The 25,611-nt window shown below is 37.7% G+C and overlaps 1 protein-coding gene across 1 annotated transcript in view; it reads left to right on the top strand.

The window, feature by feature from the left end:
- Map3k15 (mitogen-activated protein kinase kinase kinase 15) overlaps window positions 1-25,611 on the top strand; it is a 109,991-nt gene that overhangs the window by 11,594 nt on the left and 72,786 nt on the right. Inside the window, exons 2-6 of the mRNA XM_042670498.1 lie at window positions 1,155-1,294; window positions 4,532-4,555; window positions 15,562-15,755; window positions 20,047-20,215; window positions 23,738-23,844. Of these exons, the coding sequence (XP_042526432.1) occupies window positions 1,155-1,294; window positions 4,532-4,555; window positions 15,562-15,755; window positions 20,047-20,215; window positions 23,738-23,844 (634 nt within the window). The remainder of the gene's footprint in view (window positions 1-1,154; window positions 1,295-4,531; window positions 4,556-15,561; window positions 15,756-20,046; window positions 20,216-23,737; window positions 23,845-25,611) is intronic.

Here is a 25,611-nt window from a genome sequence, read left to right as displayed (position 1 = left end):
TGTCTCATATGAAGTAAGGCCTCTCTGAGGCCTCTTTCATAAGGACATGAATTCCATTCACAAGGGTTAGCCTTCATGGCCTCATCATCTTCCAATGGTACTACACCTAAATACTATCACTTTGGAGGTTAGATTTCAAACCATGAATTTTAAGGGAACACAAAAATTTAGTTTATAATGTAAACATATGTGCAAGGAAATGATAAATACATTGAAAGGGATAATTTTCTCTAGACAAGAGGGAGGGACATATGGGCCTTCAACAATGCAGGTAAGGGGCTGGGAAGGTGGCTCAGTGGTAGAGTGTTTGCCTCAGGTGCATGAGGACCTGGGTTCGATTCCTCAGCCCCACATAAGTAGAAAAAGCTGGAAGTGGTGCTGTGGCTCGAGAGCTAGGGTGCTAGCCTTGAGCTGAAGAGTGCCCAGGCCCAGAGTCCAGCCCCCACGACAGACAAATAAGAAATAAAAAAAAGAGAGTGAATCTGTGATATTTGTCTTAAAAACAAACAAACAAACAATGCAGGTAAGGCTCTAAGAATTTGACTCACGTGGCAGGTACATAGGTTTCATATAATTAGACTTTATACTTCGTATATGAGGTAGATATCTTCTTTGGATATGTGATATATTTCATAAGAAAAATAACATAGGAAACAAATCTATTGGTAATTTTTAGATGAGATTATCCTCACCAATTCAAAAGAGGAGGGGCTTTTTGTTGTTTTCGTTGTTTGTTTGGTTGGTTTTTTTCTTTTCTTTTTTTTTGGTTGGCCATAGGGCCTGAGCTCTGGGCCGGAACACTGTCCCTCAGCTCTTCAGCTCAAGGCTAGCGCTCTACCACTTGAGCCACAGCACCACTTCCAGCTTTTTCTGCATATGTGGTGCTGAGGAATTGAACCCAGGGCCTCATGCATGCAAAGCACGCACTCTACCACTGAGCCACCTTCCCAGCCCTGTTTTATTTCTTTTTAATTCTTACTGCTTTTTTCCTACACTTCATGGGGGCAACCTTAAATCATTCCTCATTTCTATTTGGCATAAAATGGGAGGTATAAATACAAATCACTGTATCTCTTCCTTGGTAATCAGGAGCAAGCAGATTAAATAAACAGATGGTCTCTTCCCCTACTCTATTCTCTTCTTGTGCATTTCAGATGTTGCTGTGGTGGACATGAGTGACATCTCCAGACAACCTTCCCTTTTCTACCATCTTGGAGTCCGAGAAAGCTTTGACATGGCCAATAACGTGATTCTGTACTATGACACTGATGCCGACACTGCTATGTCACTGAAGGTAAAGGGCAAGTGTTCAACTTTCCCTGAATATTTCATTTTGGAAAAATTGAATTATATGTTAAGCTTAACTGTAACTGTAATACAGGGACTTTGGCGAAAAGTAGTTAGGAATTTCTTGGGCAGTTTCTTCCTTTACACCACAACTTTTAGCTGTCACTGATGACTTCCTTGATGTGTTGTGCTTTTGTAGGTAACCTGAACTAGGGACCGGAAGGCAAAAATTGTGTTTCTGTTAATGCAAACATACTACTCTGAATCCCTTCATGGGAATTCCATCCAAACCTACACATTATGGAAATCAATTCTCAACTCAAATAATGATATTATTATCATTTACCAAATGATGAGTTACCAAAATGACTAGACATTTTTTACATAGACAAATAGTATTTATTTTCCTCTAGTAAGAAAGCAAAACAAAATTAAAAATGTATCTTCTTGTGCAATTGAGTAATCACTAAGAGTTTCTAGAAGGCTTAATATAAGCCTTTTCAAATAGCACAGTGCTTTCAAGCATGTTTATATTTATAAAGTATAAATGGCTAATATGTTATTTCAAATTTCACTTAATACTAATATTGTTGAATATCTTAGTATTCAGGAAATCCTGATCTGTGTAAATCATTTTAGGAATAATAGATTGGTTTGTTTATAGTAGTGTTTTTCAACTTTGACTCTGTGTGTGTGTGTGTGTGTGTGTGTGTGTGTGTGTATGTGTATGTATGCACATCCATGCACACAGTACTGAGGCTTGAATTCAAGGTCTTGCACTCTTGCTAGACCTCTACCACTTGAGCCACACCTCTACCTCTATTTTTTTGTTGGATAATTGGAGATAAGAGTCTCGATAATGGGTCTTCCTAGGTTGGCTTCAAACCATGGTCTTCAGATCTCAGCCTCCTGAGTACTTAGGATTATAACCATGAGCTACTGACACTTGGCCCTTGGTTGCCATTTTTTTTTGTCAGTTATGGGGCTTGAACTCTGGGCCTGGGCGCTGTCCCTGAGCTCTTCAGCTCAAGGTTAGCACTCTATAACTTGAGCAACAACGCCATTTCCAGCTTTCTGAGTGGTAACTGGAGATAAGAGTTTCATGGATTTTCCTGCCCAGGCTGGCTTTGAACCGTGAGCCTCAGATCTCAGCCTCCTGAGTAGCTAGGATTACAGGTGTGAGCTGCCGGCGCCCGGCTTTGACTGCTTTTTAAAAGTAACTCAAAGGGCTTGTAAATATCTGAAGACTCAGGCTGCATCTAGACCAATTACAGAACAATTTCTGGGGTCAGGGCCCAGTCATGGGAATTTTTTAGCTTCCCAAATGTGCAAGCAGAGGTGAGAATCAGTGGTTTAGAGAGTCTGCCTTCCAAGACATCAACTGCCTTAGGACTAGAAATCACTCTATATAATAGTATAATTTTATGCCAGAGTTGGATGTTTGTGTTTTTTGAGGTTTAATATTAACTAGATTTTTCTGTAGTGATTTGACATTATTTCCTGCTTCAGATACAATTTACATGGATATGTGCTCTGTAATTATAACTTACTTCTATATTTAATTAGTCATTCAGGACAGTGAACAAAGAAACTGTTTTGTTAGTATACTTTACACTGTCATTTCCAAGAGACTATAAGCCAATTTAAATTACTTTATATATTTAAGTAGTGACTTCCTTTACTATTTTTTACGAAGGATATTGTGCTTGAAATCAAATTTGGGAAATATGAAATTAAAAGCCTACATTTAAATGAGAAGCGGAAAATTCGAATTCATTTTCTCTATTCAATATATATTTTTCTCAACTATGCTTTAGTCAAACTTTCTACAAAGTTCTATGACCCAGAAGAGGTTTTTCAATTTTATGGTATCAGGGACTGAAAGGCTTTAATTTTCAATGCTACAAATATTTCCTAAAATGGGAGTGGCTAGTCAAGTTAGAACTGACACCAAAAGCAGCAGTCTGCAGCTTATCAGAAAATAGAAATGTCAGCATACATAAAACATATTTTACAGGGAAGCTATTTAATTATATTTTCTTTTTTAAAAAATATTGTTTTTCAGGGAAAACATGATATAGTCAATGGCTGCATAACCATCATGTCAAGTTACCTGACTAAAATTGTCATTGTACTTGGAACATGCCTAAATGGTTTTAGTGGGGTGTCAGGATGCTGACAAGTACAAGGCTCACTGGTGTGGCCTACAGCCTCCACACTGATTCATTCAAGAAATGATTCCAAATACAAGCATCTTAACCCAGTGCTGCCCAGGAGCTTTCTTACTGTCATTGACATTCTTCTTTGAGAAGGATAGAGACAGAGCGTTTAACAATTGACATTGAATCTCAGAATATCTTTTGGGCAAACATTTCTTATAAACTGAAATGTTCTCCAGTAGATCTAAAGCTAATCAAATGAAGGTGGGTTTTACAGAAGTTCATTCTATTTAGCTTTCAGAAAGGGGTTTAAATGATTCATTCTTGCTCTAAGGTGGCACTAGATGGGGGAGGGAGTGCTGACCCATTTTTATGGGAATTAACATTTAAAAAATATGTTGATTTCACTTAGCATCATATTATATGGTCATATGTACATAGCTATTGAGCTGTTCGGCTTATCTGCTAAGATTATCTGAGACATATACTAAATTATAACAAATAAGGGACACCATGAGACCTATGTTTCTTTGGGTCTGGCTTACTTCATGTAATATGATTTTTTCTGTCTTTCCATTTCCTTTACAAATGGGGTAGTGTCATTCCTTCTGATGGAAGCATAGAATTCCATTATATACCAAATGAACTCTAAGACATGGATACAAAAGGTTTTTCTTTGTTGTTGTTGTTGTTTTTAATGTGCTATGTAATTTTTTGTTTCTTTTGTATGTTCTTCCCCCTATGGTATATCCTCTGTTATTACTGTATTGATTTTGGTACCCTGGTATTGTATATATGTTTATTTGAATTAGTGAAGGGAAGGGGAATAACAGAATGATGAAACAAAGGACAAGGGGCAAACCAATGCAACAGCGATATTCACAAGACAATATGTTGGACACCATCTGTACAACTAGGGGGGATTGGGGGGAGGGAAAGGAGGAGAAAATTGAGGGAAGGGGTAACAAGGTTGACAAGAAATATACTCATTACTTATATAACTGAAGCTCCTCTGTACATCACCTTGACAATATAAATAAATAAATTAAAAAAAATATGTTGAATGTTTCCTTTCTCTTTTTCAGGATATGGTATCTCAGAAAAACATAGTAAGTATTGCATTTTTAACTTTTAGTCTTGTAAGTTAGTATGATACTTGCCTGGAAGAAAATCACACAGATTGCTGAGTGAATTTTAATCATGCCTGCTGCTTGTATTTGTAAGAAGGATAGGTAGAATCTACATGTCCTTTAATCCACAATCTAGCTCAGGCCCCATTTGACCACTAAGAAGTGTATGTGGGGGATAGAGGGCAAGCTCAGACAACTATATTGTCTTTTTTCTGTGCCAGAGGATGACACCCAGAGTCTTGTATGCTAAGCTGGCATTTTACCACTGAGTTATATTGCTAACCCTAAGTGTTTGTTCATTATTCACTAAGACTGTGAACCATCAGTATTTCTTGCTGAGGTAGGTTTGTGTTCCCATGGACTACCAGATCTTTTTGCTGGCGCCACTATCCTACTATATTTGCCTACCAGAGTTTTCTTGAACTTGTATCCTAGTTAATATGGGGGCTAATCCTGAAACTCTTTTTCACAAGCTAAAGAGAAGTGAAATGGAATTCCAGTTCCTTCTGTTCCTTCTTATTCCTTTCTTATATATTGGAGTTTCGTCATATGGCTTAAAAATCCTAGTTGTGTAGCTGGGCGCTGGTGGCTCACGCCGGTAATCCTAGCTACTCAGGAGGCTGAGATCTGAGGATCATGGTTCAAAGCCAGCCTGGGCAGGAATGACCATGAGACTCTTGTCTCCAATGAAACACCAGAAAACCAGAAGTGGCGCTGTAGCTCAAGCGGTAGAGTGCCTGCCTTGAGCTGAAGAGCTGAGGGACAGCGCTCAAGCCCAGAGTACAAGCCCCATTACCGACAAAAAAAAAAAAAAATCCTAATTGTGTAGTTTTATCATCATGCTGATTTGAATAGTATAATGCAATCAACACCCTAGGACATCTACATTGATCATGCCCTTAGACACTATGTCAAAGTTATCTTGTGTTTTTGAATACGCCCCAAGCTACTAGCCACCATCACCAGACCTATGGCACTGTGATTTGATTAACCATGACCTAGACTCAGGGCAAGCCCTTACTTAACCTTTGGGCCTTAGCTTCTTTCCCATTGAATCTTCTAGAAAGGAAGCATTCCTACTACTTGTATTCCATTTGTGGTCCTAAAGTTCAGGCAATAAAGGATCCAGGAGGAGAAATTCTCAACAGGGCAGCCAATCTCGGACAGTAGGGGCTTCATATGATTTTACACTTTTGCCCAAGGCCCATCCCCACTGCTCCCTACAGTTGAGGGGCTCAGGACTCCAGTTTCGCTTCTCACCTGAGGTGAAAGCCTTGACCCTCTTCCCCTACCAGAAGATGACATTCTAGAAACAGCAGTTGGTATAGATCATGTGATTACCATTGGAGCACAGATTAACAAGGGGTTTATGAACTATAACATGGGGGGGATGGTAGGGCAGGGATGGTAAGGGGAGACAAAGGAAGAGGCAACAATGCTTGATAAGGAATGTATTCATGACCTTGCTCATGTCATTGTAACCCCTCTGTACAGTATTTTCACAATAAAAAAACTTATTAGTTAAAAAAAAGAATCAGAAAAAAAAAGAAATATAACATGAGGGTGGCTTCAGATTCCTCTCAGAGAAGAAATGGAACTAGATGTGACCTCATCTTGTCCCACTGACATACTGGTATGGCCCACATGTTCCCTGTTCTTTCTAGATCTTGTTTTTTCAGATTACCTCCTTCATAGAGAAATGGAGGGAGATTTGACCTGAAGTACAGGAAGTGCAATTGTGGTTCTATTTTTGTTTCTAAGTCACAGTGGATAGTTGTTCTACCCCTGTCTGGGTTGCATCAGTAAAATGAGAAATGTTGAACTCTGCCCTGTTGTTTGTGGATATATTCCAGCATTCAACATCTGGCATTCCATATTTATTGCACAAACACGAAGTTGTAACTTAGATTTAATGCAAGAAATACCTCTGAAACACTTATTCCTTGAAACAAGAGCTACATTAGAACAAGGAGCATGGGAGACTATTGGATATATACACACTTAGAAATATTCCTGTTGGGGCTGGGAAGGTGGCTCAGTGGTAGAGCGCTTGCCTTGCATGCCTGAGGCCCTGGGTTCGATTCCTCAGCACCACATAAGCAAAAAGAGAAAAGCTGGAAGTGGCGCTGTGGCTCAAGTGGTAGAGTGCTAGCCTTGAGCTGAAGAGCTGAGGGACAGCGCCCAGGCCCAGCATTCAGACCCCACGACCAGACCCCCCTCCCCAAAAAAAGAAATATTCCTGTTTTTCTGGAGACTAAGAATTATAAATCAACACTTAGTACTATTATTATTCAGCACTGGGTAGTGTTATAATTTGAATGCTATATTACACTAAGTAGTGAATTCTATTTTAATTCACTATATATTCGCCCTTCTGGAACATTCTCCCTCCTAAACACCCAGGATGTCCTCTAACATTCATAATATTCCTAAACATACCTTGGCATCATTCTTCCTGGGTGTTTTTTTTGTTCGTTTGTTTGTTGAGAATGAATTTATTCTACATGATTTGGCAACTGCAGTCTCTGCTATACTTGGCACTGCATTAGAATTCAGTGCCCAGGTTTGGTTATCATGTTTGACAAGATATGATCGTATTAGAGCATTCTGAAGAATTAAGAACAGGACCTTAGGTGATGTGAAAGATAGAAAATAGCACTAACTAGGAAAGGCTCAAAGTAAATAAACCTAGGAAGGGATTTTAATGATCATCCCCCAATATTATGTTCTTTCTAGAAGTAAGGAGACAGTTACTTTTTCTACACCAGATGGGATGGCAGTAGGGCAAACAAGAATAGTTTGCATCAGCAGAATGGACAGCTTGCAGCTAATAGTGATTAAACATTAAAACAGAATGTCAAAGTAAATCAGTTAACTTTTAAGGAGAGTTTACTCAGTTGTCTCCTATATGTGAATTGAACTAAACCTGAAATTGGAGGCCTAGATTGAATGAACCCAGAGAATCTGATGGAATTGTTGATTTTGTAATCATTGGAGAGATTAAAAACACACATACATGTACACATGTACAATGGCAAAACAGGGATAATTAGTGAACTCTTAATATTTTGCAAGCTGGGCCTGCTACAGATAAATGTCACACCCTGAACTTGTCGCCATATATGTTTGAGGTGATTTGTGAATATGTAAAAACCCAAGGTGCTCTGAGGTCTGTCTGCAGGGAGTCTTTTTGCTAGAGCTGGAATTGTGCCTGATGATGTATTGAAGTTAGCTTCATTCAATATGGGGTGGGCATGTTTATCTCCATTTCTAGGAGCAGTTGCTTAATGGGGATGTAAAGGATGAGAAGTGAACCTTTGGACTTCAGACTGGGCCACTCACAGCCATTCTGGCTTCCTTTGTGTTTTCAGGGCTCTTCATATGAATAGAACCATATGAAATGAAGTTTCTTTTGTCTTCTTTATTTAGCATAATGTTTTTGAAATTCATCCAAGCAGTAGTTTTGTTTTGTTGTATGGCATTCTACTGTGTGTGTGTGTGTGTGTGTGTGTGTGTGTGTGTGTGTGTGTATTTATGTATATATCCCACTTTTTATTTATCCATTTCCCAGTGATGGACATTAAGGATGTTTCTACTTTTCGCTACTATGAATAATATTTCTATGAACATTGAAGTACAAGGCTTTGTGTAGACATTTTTATTCCTCTTGGAATAGAATTGCTGGGTTATATAGTAAATATGATTTCAAGTTCTTAAGAAACTGCCCAAATGCTTCCACAATGGCTATAGTATTTTATTTACATTGGCAACATTGAGATATGGAGTTTCTTCATATCAGCACAAATGCTTTGTGTTTTCTCTTTTTATTGCAGCTATCTTAATGAGTATGAAGTGATAGCTCAGGGTAGTTTTAATTTGATTTCCCTGGTGACCACTGATTTTGAATATCTTTTTGTATTCATAGTAGCCATCCATAATCATTTTAGTGAACATTCTATTCAAGTATTTCTATCATTTTAAATTTGGTTGTGTGCTTATTATGTAATTACAAACATTATTTTTTGTTTTTGATTTTGTTTTTGTGCTGATACCAGGCTTTGAACTCAGGACCTTGCGCTCTTGCTCAACTTTTTACTCTACCATTTGCTCCAAACCTTTAGTCTAGCCTTTCACTGATTAATTGGAGATAAGAGTCTCTTGGACTTTTCTATTTGGGTCAGCTTTGAACCATGAGCCTCTAGATTGCTTCTTCTAGAGTAGCTATGAACATAGGTGTGAGCAACAGGTGCCCAGCTAGGAGTTCTCTCTCTCTCTCTCTCTGTCTCACACACACACATACACACACATATGAAAGTCCCTTATCAGAGTTTTTCCCACTTACTTTTTGTTATTTTAAATTGACTTTATGATTTGAAAAAAAGTTTACTTACAGTGAAGTTGAGAGGCAGAAGGGAAATTTCCTGCATATTCCTCATATATGCATAATTATTATCCACCTCTTATACCTGAACAATACATTTGTTACAACTGGTGAAACTCAGTGACATATTGCTGTTCGTTTCAAATACATTTTTATTGTCTTTAAGTAGTTATACAAAGGAGTTGCCATTCAGCAATGCAGTTTATGAATGCAATGCATCTTGCATTCAGCAATGCAGTTTATGAATGCAGTGCATCTTGATCAGTGTCACCCCTCTCGCCATTCTCACCTATTCCTCCAAACCCAACCCTTCCCTCATTTTTCTTAATTTTGTAAGATATGCTTGGAATTTTTTTTTACTGCATTAAGAGGTATTCTACACAATACTTATAGAAGTAATTGTTGAAAGAACACTAGATCTTAATTTCTTTTGTCATGTCCTAAAGCCAGAGTTCACAGTTGTTTTGTAAAAAAGCAGAGTTAAACTTCCAAGCTCTGATCACATTATTAAAAACTACCTTATTAAAAAGCATTTTATTAAAAAACTAATCTGGGTCTTGACCTCTGGACTAGGTGATTTTTTTCTGGAAAGTCAATGAGATTTAAGAGAAGCTCATTGTTCAAATTTAAATGGTTATCTTTGTAATTCCAAGAAATTGGAAATTCTTTTATAAACAGAGATTGGCAATATTGGGATGTTGTCTTCAATACTGGAACTCTTCCCCCTGGTTAGGCCTAGAGTTCAAGGGCAACAGAATTTCTCCTGGATTTCCCTTCTGCCTTCTCAATTCTGTGGCTTGGGATCCAAATTATTAAATATGATCAAGTGTTTAAGGACCCGTTGGTAAAAGAATTACGTTTCTTTTCTCTTTGCCATATCCTTTAGCTTTTCAGAGTTCAGAAATCAAGATTTTCTATCACTTTCATTAAGAAAGTCTATTTTCAGACAAGAAGTCTGCATTCTATATTACGTGGTGAGGGAGAGTTTTATATACAGAACATGAAGCCTCTGTCCTTTGAGTATTTCATTTACATATGTCTTCTATTGTTTCTGCTTCACCTTAAAGTGTCTGTTAAAGTCTCTCTGCGTTTTTTTTTTCTTGCATGCCTGTGGTCTTGTTCCTATTTATACCTTGGGAGATGCAATTTGTAAAACTTTTCCCTGTACTACTTGAATATCCACAGGGATAATGTCAGATGACACGGGGCCCATGTAAAAACCATATGATGAGCATTAAATTCTGCCTACCAATTGAATATGTCTTCTGAATCCAAGCCAAACACAGATTTCCTTTCAATCAAGACATAATTCACATGTCACAAAATTCACTTTTCTCTCATCTGTGTTGGCCATTTTATTTAGCTTTATTTATTTAAAAATATTGTAGAATGAAGGTGAAGTGACAGTGACAAACCAGACTCCTGGGGAGGGACAGAAATGGCCTGAGAGTTATCTGGCTTTGTAATCACCTGTGAGCAAATTGGTTAACCTCCCTGGGTTTCAGTTTCCTCTTGTATAAAATAGACAATTAATGAGATGACTTCTGAGATTTGTGCCTACACTAAAACAGGTTTTTAGGAAGGAAATATGTATTTACCTTGAAGCAGCACAATAGCATGGTTCTCCTGTTGAAATTGTTTATAGCTTCTATATATCTGTTCTTCCTATGACCAGATAAATATAAGAAAGTAACAATGTGGAATGCTCTTTACGTTAATCTTTGAAAAACAAAAACTAACCTGTATTTTTTCTGGACATGCGTGTATACTGATTTGAGATATTTTCTCCTAGTGAGAAAAATGCATTTATGAAGCTTAAATCTTATAGTCATTCTTTTTGGAATCATGTCGGCTTGGATTCTCTTTTGTAATAAATTGACTTTTTTATATATGGTAACTTTTTAAAATATTGTCCTATTTTTTTTCATTAGCTTGCTATTTTTTCTTGACAACAGTCTTCTTCTGGGCTTTTTCAGTTTTGATTTACACTAAGATTTTATGACCCATTTATACTACAAGATATAAGTCCATGCGTTATTCTGAAAGTGTTCAGAACCCAATTCATCCTGGGTTATATTAAACTACTTTCCACCTGCCTTTCTTTCTTTTTTTTTTTTTCTTATTTTCCTCTTCTGACTAGGCCATATGTTGGCTGATTAAATATTTATATCAGACTTAAAATATTCTCTAGAAGATTAAGCTGAAAGTCTCATTATGAAGTCTGCTGAGATAAACTCTTACCTATCATATTTGTTCCAAAGAATTAATTTGTAAACCCTGCGTTGCCATTGACTACCACTGCCACCTGCTGCTGGCCATAAATAAAAGTACATGCTGGTAAAATGAGGCCCCTTGGCTAGTGTTTCCATCCTGGTTGTCTTGGACCTTTGGCTGCCTTGTGTGGAATATCCACAGTAGAACTGGACAAAGAACAAATTCTAGGTGTTTTTGGTTAGTGGCCGTGATTGAACTAGACAGACAACTGAGTAGAAGCCCCAACATTTTCTGCTTTCCAAGGTCATCCTGGAGAATCAAGGCAACTGTTTGTGGATGGGAACTGCCTTGTATTTACAGAAAGCTTTAAATGTTGAAACCCACTGGAGAAGCACTGACATTTAGGACCACAGCTTTGACATTCTGTATGTTGTATCCACAGAGTCCTAAGTGGCAGTTATTAGTGTTTGTGGTGCATGAACCCCTTTGTCAGTCTAGAAGAGAATATGGAATATGGATTTTGAGAATATGGTTTTGAATGCTTAAATAAATATAAAGGGTTACAAAGACCAATTATACTGAAAGTAGTTATCAAACTTTTTAAAGTTGTATATGGCAACCTATGTGCTCTTTTACTAATTAACATCTTAATAAGATTAAATAGCAAGTCTAGAGAGTCAATTATGGAGTAGTTATGGCTGTAAAGGTTATTTTGAGATGTCTGCAAGACTTGTAATATGGTATAAAAAGTATTGTTTCTGTTAATGACAAAGTTTCTGGTCTTGCTACTACTACTAGAGTATATTACCTACACTTCTAGCTGAAAGAACCTTTACATTTCAATGGAAGATAATGATAACAAAGATGATTTTTTTTTCTCTCAAGTTAACAGGCTTCCAAGAATCAATAAGCCCTAGGTTCAGAATGCTTGGTCTAGTTTAGAACTATTACTCAGAGCTAATGTCTGCTGGCTGTGCCTTATGTATAAAGCACTTCAGTAAAGTGGTCATATTTAAGCTTGGACCACCAGTTGACAGCTATTGTTCCATTCTAAAGATGAGCACCCTTTTTTCAGGGTCACTCATTTAGGTTGGGGGTGGAGCTGGGACTCAATCCTTGGCTCTGGAAATTTTTTTGCTATGTTGTTGTGCCTAAGTTGAGGTAAGCCTGAGTGTGATGTCTTGTTTCTGTACTAATAGGGCATTTCTTGTTTGCCCAACTTTGCCTATGTGAAAACAAAATACTTCCTCAATGTAGCTGAGAGCGTAATGAGACCAGCATGCCTTCATGCTCTGCTGGTAGGTGTGTAAATTGCTTCATGTTTTATTGACAGCATGACTACACACATTAAGACCTTAAACTTTTTCCAATACTTTCACCTCCATCTTTAGGAAAAGACCACAGTGAAAAGATGCCATATGCAAAGATATTCATCGCAAAATTCAAGTTATATGCTACTACAGGGCCTCTTGTTCTTGCTTGCTTTTTCTACTCTAGGCTGGCACGCTACCACTTGAGCCACACCTCTATTTTCTAAAATTTCAAATCTAACTGTGGACAGCAATAAGAGAATGGTTAAGTACATATATTTATTAGATGGTATATCAGACAGGCATTAAAATATGGCATTTAAGACTATATAATTCAACTTTTATAATGAGTGCTTATGAAAAACACCTGCTACCTGGTGTTGATATTCTGAAAACTTTACTTCCTAACCCTGAGAATGCCAGAGACCATTGGCTTTTACTCTTCCCCCTGACCTCACTATTGCCAAATCGTGCTTTTGGAAATATTTTGAGAGTGTTTAGAATCATGGCTTCCATATTAATGTGACTAGAACACTGGTTCTAATGCCTCTTTATGGAGGAAACTAAGCTGCCTTTGTTAAGTTGTTTTAATGAGCTGGATTCTTGAGATGTTTCTATTTATAAATGTAACAATTAGAAATAGCTGATCCTAGTTCACTATTGAACATGTGTTATGCTAATCATTGTTTTTCTTTTTAATTTCTGGTTTCTCCATCAACAAAAAACTGAATGCGTCCCATCATTTGAAGATGTTTGGACCTATTCTTCCTCTTTGTAAGAACAAAATTACATGGGCTGGGAATGTGGCTTAGTGGTAGAGTGCTTGCCTAGCATGCATGAAGCCCTGGGTTCAATTCCTCAGTACCACATACACAGAAAAAGCCAGAAGTGGTACTGTGCTAGTCATGAGCAAAAGAAGCTCAGTTCAAGCCCCAGAACTGGCCAAAAAATAAAAATAAAAAGAACAAAATTACTGCACTTAAAAGCTTGTGCTTTCATTTGGAGTTGATGACTTGCTTTTTAAACTGTAGCCATTAGTCCCAATTTTTTTTCGGTCAAATTTCTTCAAAGTTTTGTACAGTTTTCTGAAAGATATTTCTCCAAGGAATTATTTTTTACCTTCTTCAGTCTCCAGATTCTGTTCTTTCCTTAGTCCTGTTTATTAAACTCACTCAGCTGGTTTCTGGGTTCATGCATTTCCTCTCTTCCTCCTCATTCTTCTGTGGTCTCCTATCTTCAGGGAAGCCTTCATCCATCTCTGCTGCTGCATGAATCAATTGAAGCATATATCATGCTTGCCAAAAACCATGTTTTCACAGCTTTGGATTTGAGTACACTCTTTTGCTATTTGGGAAGACAATGTTTGCTAAAGGAACAATTTAAATGAGATTTTAGCAGAAATATTTGTTTACAGTTTTAAGACATAACAATTCTATACAAATAGGTTTAACTGTAGACACCTTCAATTTAGCTATCTGTTCTAGAGACATAGTTGCAGTGTTTATAAATGCATTTGTTTTTTGTTTTTGTCGGTCATGGGGCTTGAACTCTGGGCCTGGGCGCTGTCCCTGCGCTCTTCAGCTCAAGGCAAGCACTCTACCACTTGAGCCACAGCGCCACTTCTGGTTTTCTAGTGGTTTATTGGAGATAAGAGTCTCACAGACTTTCTTGCCTGGGCTGGCTTTGAACCATGATCCTCAGATCTCAGCCTCCTGAGTAGCTAGGATTACAGGCATGAGCCACTGGGGCCCGGCAATGCATTTGTTTTAAGTATGTGTGCACACATTGATGTGATACTTGCAAAAGAAAGTATTTTAAAGAAAAAAAGTGTGTGATTTTTACTTTTAAATCAGTTAGGAGATGAAAGGCGAAAGATTGAAATCATACTGTCTTTTATAATTGTCTATGTCCCTACCTTTATTAGCATTCTTTATTTTTATCATGTATATTAAAATTCCTGTCTGATATTACTTGCTTTCAGCCTGAAATACTTAAGTGTTTTTATAAGATAACTGCTATCATAAAGTTATCTCCATTTTGGTTAACCTGAAAACATTTTTATTTTTACCTGCCTTTGTTTTATTTGAAAGATAGTTTGGGTGGGTAGGTTGATTTCTTTTTCCTTTTGTAGTGCTAGGGATAGATCATAATGCCTGGTGAATGCTAGGCATCTAAGCTATCTATATTCAGACTGGCCCCACACTTGAGAGATCCTCCTGCCTTAACTTCACGAGTACTGGGATTAAAGGGATACTCCTCTTCACCCAGTGCACTTGGTTGACTTTTTTTCAGCACTTCGAATATGTTATCCCGTGGCTTTTATTATTTTTGATGAGAAGTTAGATGTTGCTTTTTTTTTTTAATAGGAAGAGATTCATCCCCAGCACTGAAAAATCTTCTAAGATGAATCATATTTACTAGTGTATGTTTCCTACAAAACAGTTTTTTGTGTGCTAGTATGGGGGGGCCTCATGCTCTCATTTCCCTATTTCACTCATGGCTGGTACTCTACCTCTTGAGCAATACTTCCACTTTCAGATTTTTGCCGGTTACTTGGAGATAAGAGTCTCTCAGATTTTTCTGCCTGAGCTGGCAGATCTTAGCCTCCCAAGTAGCTGGGATTATAGGTGTGATCACCTATAATCAGAAGAATTTATTAAAAATTTTTACTCATTCATCTGTATTAAATTATCAAGTAATATAGTTTTTATCTATACTGAAATTAAAAACAACATGCCCCATTGTAACCTTTGGTTATCAAGGGGTTTAACTTCCCTTTGGTGTAAGTGTATTAAAAATTGTTGTGATTGCTGAGACTTAAATCTCTGACACTTTTGCTAATGAAGTTCAGGGGCAAATACAGGTCAGTTCCGCATTTGAAGTCTTTTTTAAAAAAACTTATAATCTACGTGGTAATATTTGAAATTGAGTGTTTTTCTGTTTTGTGCCTAAGTGATTTGTAGTAATATTTCAGGTATCTTTTCCTTTCCTATCCCACCAGGTCCCACCTATCCAAAGCTATGGCTATGCTTCCACATCAATAATTTTTGAGAACATTTTTGTTTTTGTTTTTTTTCCAGGCATCTAGCGGAAATTATTATTTCATCCCCTACATCGTGACACCATGCGCGGATTATTTTTGCTGTGAAAGTGATGCCCAAAGACGAGCTTCAGAGTATATGCAGCCCAACTGGGACACCATCCTAGGTCCTTTGTACATGCCCCTGGTGGATAAGCTCGTTAGCCTCCTTAAGGACATCCACGTCACCTCATGGTAATTTCCATCAGACACTCATAGAACCTTGCAAAAATTTCCTTTCAGTTGCAGAGATGATCGGGATTCCCAGAGAATGGGGAGCATTGGCCAGTCCTTGAGAGAATCATCCTGGAATCTCTTTATTACTCCTTTGTTATCTCATCAAGCTGTCACTGAGGTCAAGCCAAAAGAGAATAGAACTGGAATTAGGGGCTCATAATTGGGCCTGTGTTTGGCTCTTATTCTTTTGTAACTTCCATATATAACTCTTCTTCTCTCTGTTTTCTCCCTTAAAAACCAAGGAAGTTAAGTTAGTAATTGTTTTTAATGACATCTTTCAACTCTGAGATTTCAAGTTTCAAGATCATGTCTGACCATGTATACTCCTTCAATTACTGAGGTTCTAAAATGTCAGAGTAAGATCATTCTGACCTTACATTCTTGTGCTATGAGAACTTGTGTGCATTGAGTCAAGCTGCCACTATTCTCACCTCAGGATGTCCTGTAATGTGTTCTCTTTACGTTTATATCAGAGGTGGTATGAAATATTCCAAGGTAGATAGGTTTGAATGTGGATCCTAACGTTGATGATTCCTAGCTGGGCAGCCTTAGAAAAGTCATTTCCCTCTTTGTGCCTCAGTGTTTCAGATTCCATACCTTCAATATCCTTATTCTGAAAGTTAAAGGCAGAAAAGTTATTCTCTGTAACCAAAGGATCCCATCATTGTGTTTGCAGTGAATTTAAGGGATTTACTCCCTGTAAATTTATCACAAGGATTTCTCCTTCCAAAACAAATGAAAATCCAAGGAACTGGCAGAATTGACATCTAATGAAATGTCAAGGACCTCATGTCATGCTTTGGCTCAAATCATGGCACCCTGAAACATGGAGGGTTGCTACTGAAGTATTGGCATGAGATTCACACTTGTTAACAGTCTGCTCTCTCTCTCTCTCTCTCTCTCTCTCTCTCTCTCTCTCTCTCTCTCTCTCTCTCTCTCTCTCTTTTTAATCCTTCCTCCTCTTCACTGGACGCAGACTTTTTTCTAGAGACCTTAATAGGAAAACAAAGACTGGAAACCTATACCTGTGTGACCACATGTCAGTGCAGAAAACAAAGGAGGGACTGTTTGGAGAATATTCCTGCCAAACTTTATTTGGTCACACCTTACTATTGTCTTACCACAAAACATTTTAGTAAAGTTGAGAGAAAAAGCTCTCCCAATACCATATTTTTGGGTCTGTTTGAATCTGCTGAAGACTTGGGTTTGAGTTCGTTTCTCCATCAGTATGATTGTGTATCAGGAGGAAAGTAACATTTTTAATATGGTTTAATTAACAAGGGGTGCTGCAAACACCTTGGTAGATTCTACCTCATGGGTGGCAGTGGCTACTGAGAAGAATGATCCGTATCTTTAAACATATTTACAACAGGAATGACATGTAAGATTTTAGTCCAGTGCCTACTGAACAGAAGTATAAAGTCTATCTTGATTCCAGTGCTAACAAGTACTTTGAAGCCATTTTCAAGTTCATATTGATTAGCACCATCTTTCCTGTTTACCAGAGGTAGAAATGGCTGCATGTGTGGGACACATCCGACGTCCCTAATCCATAATCAAGGCAGTGTTTTGTTTACTTAAAAATTTCTCTCATTGTATTTCCTTGTTTATTAAAACAATTTTTCAGAATCATCCTTGAAAATAAGACTAAAGTGTAGCCTTTTACTCATTAGGCTAAACTAACAGCACTTTAATAGCTCTGGTGCCTTTAAAGTCTGCCAAATGGGCAGGGGCTGCCACCCAACTTAACGACTCATTCAATTAATGACAGAATTTACAAACCTAGCAGAATGTGCTAATTTGCTTATTATTGCAATAATAGCAATTGGCAAATAAGGAAATAAAAATGAAAGCAATGGAAGACATGTACTGGTATTTCTTTTTCAGGACCATTTTGGTGGGATAGCACTTTATTCTTCCAATGTCAATTGAGGTCTTGTTATGAGCATTGGATCAGGTTATACTGTATGCATATTTATGTAGAATAGTTTTATAATTATTTAGAGTAAGTACTACTTATTCTATCTCATGTATTCTTTTTCTTCCTCTAGGTATAATTTTTACCCTCCTCCTTAAAAAAATTGAACAGCTTAATTTTACTCTCTATAGTTAGTTCATTTCAGCTTCTTGATGAGTTAACAGTATTACCACTTAGCAATGCCTTAACACTATTTAAAATTACTTGCAAAAATCCACTCAAGGTCTTTGTAAGAGAACCTCTATGTTACCAAAATAAGTCATTTTTAAGGTTTAAACTAAGTACCAAATATTAGTGCTGGCTTTGTGAGAGGTTGTGGTGATATTCCACAGTGAATTTAAGCTATTTCAAGTAGTTTTACATATCCTCCGTATTATCTAACTGCCCACATAAGAAATAATTTGTATTTATTTATTTATGCACGCTGGTCCTGGGTTTGAACTCTGGGCCTGGGTGATGTCTCTAAGCTTCTTTTGCTCATTTAAGCTATAGCACCACTTCTGAATTTTTCTGTGATTAATTGGAGATAAAAGTCTTATGAACTTTCCTGCCCAGGCTGACTTGGAAACATGGTCCTCAGATCTCAGCCTCCTGATTAGCTGGGATTACAGGTGTGAGCTACCAGCACCTGGCTGTATTTTATCTTATAAAAGCATTCTGTATCTTGGAGTTCATTTTGATCAGCATCATTTCTTTATGTTTTTTATTGTAAAAATAAAGTACAGAGGGCTTACAGTTACATGAGTAAGGTAATGAGTACATTTCCTATTGAGCATTGTTACCTCCTCCTTTGTTTTTCTCCTACCATCCCTTCCCTCCCTACCTCTCCAACTCCCCCCTCCACCCCCAAGCTGTAAAGTACATTTTCTACATAGTGTCTTGTATATCTCATTGTTACAATGGGTTGTCCTGTATTCTTGTTTCAGCATTTTGTTATTTCCCTTCCCCTCCCCAAATTAGAAAAATGTGTATACAAGATGATCAGCATCATTTTATAATAGGTCGTATGTACATAGCTATTGAGCTATTGTGATCCTGTGTTAGGACTATCCTAGACATATACTAATTATTACAAATGAGGGAAACCATGGAACCTATGTTTCTTTGAGTCTGGCTTTACTTCTCTTATTATGATTTTTTTCAAGAGGTTTTTATTTTTAATATACTGTGTGATTCTATTTCTTTTTTCCCTTTGGTTTATCTTCTGTTGTCACTGTTTTTCATTTTGGTACCCTGTGTCTTGTATGTATGTTTATCTGATTTGGGGAAGGGAAGGGGGATAACAAAATGATGAGACAAAGGACAAAGGGTGAACCAATGCAACAGCTATACTCACAGGACACTATGTTGGAAATGAACTTTACAACTTGGGTGGGAGGGGACTTTGGGGGAGGGAAAGTGGGAGAAAATGAGTGGGGGTAACAGTGTTCAACAAGAAATGTATTCATTACCTTACTTATGTAACTGTAACCCCTCTGTACATCACCATTACAATAAAATAAAATAAGAATATATAATATATACCTAATATATATCTTGTAAAATGCACATGCATGCTCATTGTTTTCTTGCTGTATAATATAAACTACCTATATTAATATTAACATACAAATAATAAATATATTTATAATACTTAAAAAGTACATTCTGGCAGCTAAATATGAGGACAGCAAAAGGATAAAAGGCAAGATTGTCTCTAAATTTCTCAGCCTGGCTTCTGTGCATCCCACTTTCGATTGCTCAGAAATGCACCAGTATCCAACTCTCTTTTAACTGGGGATAGCTTCATGATTACTATATTGGAACTCTTTATAGACAAGAATGATTTAAAGATGAACTTATCTGTGTTTCAAAGCTTTGGCATTTTATTTGACATTGGGATAATCTGTTCTAGTGTGTAAAATATATATTGAAGTATGATATCTTCTTGCTTAAAAATGCTAGAAGATGTAAGTTTGATTGGGTAGTAGAAAGTCCTGAATGCCATCTGTATAGTTTACCTCTGAAAATATTTAACAAATAAACAAACTGACTTTCATTTGTTATCATTTTCCAGTCCATTTTTGTAGTATGTGAACAAGAAGTCAAAGTGTCCCACATTGCTGGTATAGGGAGGTTTAGGTCTGGTCGTGATTTCTATGTGTTAGCTTAAGTCATGTCAATGAGAACCATCTGTGCTTGAGCACTAAAGAAGATTCCTGCATGCATTATATATACGTATATAATCATATATACATATATGATTAGAGATGTTTGTGTTTCCCTTTCCAGTGTTTATTACAAAGAAACTTTATTAAATGACATCCGGAGAGCCAGAGAGAAATACCAGGGTGAAGAACTGGCAAGGGAGCTGGCACGGATTAAACTTCGCATGGATAACATTGAGGTTCTGACCTCAGACATCATCATTAACTTACTCCTGTCTTACCGTGATATCCAGGTATGAAATGTGCCTACTTGAGGCTGGTGTATAATAAAAAGTTTTCCTTGGCATAAGGAACTTGTCATATGAAGTAATTATTATTATTATTACTATTGTTGTTGTCTTTAAGTAGTTGTACAAAGGAGTTTCAAGTTAGCCTGTCAATTTAAGAGTATAATGCATCTTGATCAATGCCATCCCTTCTATCATTCTCAAACTCATACATGAGATGTATTATGAGGAAAGTGTTTTATTTATTTTATTTTATAATGCCAGCTTGAAATTAAGACCTAGGCACAGTCCCTGAGCTTTTGTGCTCAAGGTTAGTGCTCTACCACCTGAGCCACGGTCCACACTTCCGGCTTTTGGTTGTTAATTGGGGAAAAGAGTCTCACAGATTTTCCTGCTCTGGCTGGTATCAAATGGCAATCTTCAGATTTCAGTTTCCTAAGTGGCTAGGATTACAGGTGTGAACCATTGGCAGTGGGCTTGGTAGGTGTTTTATATAAATAGGTATGTAGTCTGGTCACAGACCATCTAGTTTATCTGCTTTGGAAGTTTTGGTAAGATTCTATCATAGTAGGAACAGGAGTGAGCACTCCAAGAAGGAATACATATACAGGTCTGGTAAGAATAAGGAACTAATAATGTAATTAGTATGCACACGCACGCGAGCGCGCACACACACACACACACACACACACACACACACACACACACACACACACACACACACACACACACACACACACACACACACACACACACACACACACACACACACACACACACACACACACACACACTTTATGTTAGGCTTTGTTCCAAGCTTTTTTGTTGTTGTTGGTTGTGAGGCTTGAAACTCAGAGCCTGGGAGCTGGCCCTGAGCCTCTTTGTGCTCAAGGCTAGTGTTCTGTCACTTGGGCCACAGCACTCCTTCCGTTTTTTTGTTTGTTTGTTTGTTTTTGCATGATTTATTGGAGATAAGAGTCTCACAGGGACTTTTCTCCCTGGGCTGTCTTCCAACCAAGATCTTCAGATCTCAGCCTCCTGAGTAGCTAGGTGTGAGCCATCAATGCCCTGCTTTTGCAAATCTTAATTCATTTAGTACTCTTACCAACTCTATAGTGTAAGAGTACCCTATCCTCATCTTACAAATAAGGAAAGCTAGGCACAGAGAACTTAATAACGTGCCCAAATCAGAGCAAATTAGTGAAGTCCTGATTCATATTGAGGGTGACTGGCTTTGTGGTCTGTCTTCTTAACTCTTCTGCTACTTCCTTTAGGCCTTTGTCACTTCCTTCTCTGTTTACCAACATTCATCAATAACAGAGTAAGAGTAGCAGATACATGTCCAGGACAAAGGGATGAAGTTTTTTATTCTAAAACAAGCTTCAAAAGCTACTGGAGAATTCTTGAGACATGGCTATGGGATCATAAAGGACATGGAACATTTCTCTTCAAAGTTTAATGACATTGAACCATTTTTACATGTATTTTGCCTTCCTTCAGGAGGCACAGAAGGTAATGTATCTTATAAAATCCTATAAAGCTACATTGGATGTTGCTAATCATAGTTCTTTAAATCTAAATGGTAGAAGCTGAGCATCAGTGGCTCATACCTATAATTCTAGCTACTCAGGAGGCTGGGATCTGAGGACCATGGTTCAAAGCCAGCCTGGGCAGAAGATTCTGTGAGACTATTTCTAACTTACCAGTAAGAAAAGCAGAACTAGAGATGTGGCTCAACTAGAGATGTAGAGTACCAGCTGTGAGCAAAAAGGCCAAATAAGAGAACAAGGTCCTGAGTTCCAATTCTCATAATAGCATTTATTAATAAATCAAAACGCTAGAGGCATCCATTTATAACCTGACCAAAAACCAGAGGCAAATAAGCAGGGTCTTATGCTCCTAGGGACCAACAGATGTATTTTAATAACAGTTGCTTTTAGGGATTATGATAATGATTGCAGCATGCACCATTTGACAAGACAATTGGATTGCCCTTTCTTGAAGCCTTTCTTCCCTTGAGCTTCTTCCTATCCTTTTCTTTATGCATTGTTTCCTTTTCTTTAGGCAATTCTGAGTGCTTGTCTAATAAGCCTTTTGGCTTTAGTTATTTTTCAAATAGGATCTCACATTTTCCCCCAGGTCTGCTTCATACTATGTTCTTCCTATCTCTGCCTCCAAGTAACTGATATTCCAGATGTGAACCATTATGCCCAGCCCCTTCATTTTTTACCCTTTTGTTGATGGGACTCTAAGTTCAAAGAAGGAGCTGGGGGGGAATCCTGGGATATACTGATTTCTCTTTCTTGGGGCAGCAGCATCAAGGTTCAGAACCATAAAGTATGTGCAGGATTTCACTAGGAGCCCCTCCTCTACTATGGCTGACAGCTAGTTGGCCAATATCAGAAATTCTACTAGTACCATGACTGCATTTGTTCATCCTTTCTTTTGTACCCCTCTTTGCCACCTCAAAAGACAGATTAAAAAAAGAACCCCAAAGCAAAAACAAACAACACCATATCCACCACCACCAACAACAACAACAAAACTCATTTTTTTCCATTTCCTGGATTCATTTTGATGAATAAAATAGTATTTCAAATGTTCAGAGGCATTACAATGTGTTTGAGTTCTTCTCCTAAGAGTATCCTCCTTTAGTCTCAGATGTTTGTATGTGAATGCCTATAGTCCTTTATAAATTATCATGTCCCAGAGTATTTGAGATATAGCTTCCACATATGAGAGAAAACAATTGCCATTTGTTTCTCTGAACTTGGTTTATCTCACTTAACATGATGTTCTAGGTCTATCCATTTCTCTGAAAATGACAATACTATTCTTTCTGATGGCTATGTAAAATTCCATTGTGTATAGGTACCACATTTTATTGGATCCACTCATCTATTGTAGGACATCTGGGCTGTTGCCATAACTTGACTGTTGTGAATAGTTCAGCAGTGAACATGGATCTGAAAGTGTCTTTATGACATCCTGGCTTGTGATGTTCTAGGAAGATGCCCAGGAGTAATACCAGCAATTCTAAACCCTGCTGAGAGTGTAACTGGTAGCATAACTAAAAGGATTTAGCCAAGATACACACTGTAGCATTTGGTTACTATGTAGCATTTGGAGTAATGGTTCTCAGCCTGAGGCTTTTGGTTGCATTTGGAGACACTTTGGTTGTCAAAACTGTGCGTAGGCTAGCACTAGTAGCTTACACCTGTAATCCATGCTACTTAGGAGGCTGAGATCTGAGGATTACAATGTGAATTTAGCTTGTACTCGAAAGTCTGTGAGAGTCTTATCTCCAATTAACTGCCTAAATGCCAGGAACTGTGGCTCAAGTGTTAGGATACTAGCTTGGAGTGAAAAATGTATGAGACAGTACCCAGGCCCTGAGTTCAAGCATCATTACAGCTCAAAAAAGGCTCATCTTTCATTTTGGAGATTGTCTTATATTTATAGCTATTTGGACAAATGTGTGAGAGCTTCATTTCTTCTCTTTCTTACTCTGAGACTTTGTGCCAACAGGACTATGATGCCATGGTCAAACTGGTAGAAACACTGGAGATGTTACCTACGTGTGATTTGGCTGATCAGCATAATATTAAGTTCCACTATGCATTTGCACTGAATAGGTAAGAATGATTATGTATAGGGTCTTGAAACATACCACCTGTTGGATTCTGCTTTCTTCTTATGTTCAGCATTCAATAACTATGAGCCAGGTCATATGCTAAATGTCATGTTTATAAAGGTGGGCAAGGAACATTCTGTCCTCCAGGAGTTAGTCTTTAGAACATATATTCTAGCTGTGAGATCAAACACAAAAAATAAGTTTTTTTTACATGTACTTATGAGCATCAATTAGTTGTACAAGGAGATTTCTTCTGACAGTCCATGCATACATGCAGTATATCTTGATCAGACTCACCCACTCTATCACTTGGTCTTTATTCACAGAGGCAATGTATTTCAGTATTGTTTACCCTCTAACATCCTCTCCCTTGAATTCAATCCCCTCAAATGGTCCCACAATGTTCCATATATATGTAGACATAATATTGACAGACACATAAATGAATTCTAATAGCTCAGGATAATAAATGATTTAATGAAGCTTTGTCCAAAATGATACAGAAGTATAGCAGAGGGGAGTTATTCTGCTCAGGGTGTTAGATGGATTCAGAATATTAGTAAGAATTGCATCATGAATGGGATAAGGTAAGGTGGGAAGATGATGTGAGAAAGTACCTTTGTGTCCAGTACATTCAGGGAACATGCTGTGCAACTAGAACACAAGATACAGGTGAAGCAAATCCAGTCAAAGAGGCTAAGCATGGAGAATTAGTATCATGTCTTGAAAGAATTTTGTACAAACAAAGAATCCTTGGACAAACAAGGAATTGATAGTTTCTTCTAGATTGTGGAGAACTGATTTAAGCAATAAGATCATCATTGTATGATAAGGAAAGAGAGTGGTGTCTTTATAGACTAGTATAATTTGAATTTGGGAATTCAACGCAATTGGATAAGCACACTGATTGAAGATTGGAAATTCCTGCCTGGAGACTACAAGCCTCAGAAGTGGAGCCAGGCACCTGTGGCTTATACTTGTAATCCTAGCTACTCAGGAGGCTGAGCTGTGAGGATCACAGTTCAAAGCCAACCCCGGGCAGGAACGTCCTTGAGACTCTCATCTCTAATTGACCACCAGAAAACAAAGTGGTGCTGTGGCTCAAGTGGTAGAATGCTAGCCTTGAGCTGAAGAGCTCAGGGACAGCGCCCAAGCCCAGGGTTCAAGCCCCAGGACTGACAAAAACAAAAAAACAAAACCCTTAAGTGGTAGGGGCATTATTAACTAAGGTGATATCACAACTTATAAATGCAATGATTTCAATAAGATTGAAAATTCTCTTTTGTCTAACATGTTAAGTAGCACAATACTGCTGTAAGAATTGTTTTGGGACTTAATATTCTGCTGAAGCTTTTTTGTCCACTAGAGTGATGACCTCATCTTCATAGTTGAGGCTGGGTCACTGCTACTCTGTGTCTCAGCCTATGAGACAGGGGTCAGGGGTGGGGAGGAAGAAGAGGACAAATGATTTTCTTTAAAGCAAGTTACCACTTCCTTGACTTTAGCATCATATTCATGGGAATCATATATGCTGTTGTGTGTATCAGTAGTTCATTTTCATTGCTTTAGTGTATTCTAGTGTATGGATATGCCACAATTCATCTAGTTGTTTTATTGATGATGGACATTTACATTGTTTCCAGTTTGCAGATAAGAATGTTTCTATGAACATTGTTGTACATATGTTTTGTACATATATGTCCATACATTTCTGTTGGATGTATAATATATGTGTACATAGTAGATATCACTAATCAATGATAGGATT

The sequence above is a fragment of the Dipodomys spectabilis genome, unplaced genomic scaffold (assembly GCF_019054845.1).
Source record: "Dipodomys spectabilis isolate Male_0828 unplaced genomic scaffold, ASM1905484v1 ptg000564l, whole genome shotgun sequence".
In the NCBI taxonomy this organism is placed as follows: domain Eukaryota; kingdom Metazoa; phylum Chordata; class Mammalia; order Rodentia; family Heteromyidae; genus Dipodomys; species Dipodomys spectabilis.
This window is presented reverse-complemented; position numbering and strand designations above follow the sequence as displayed.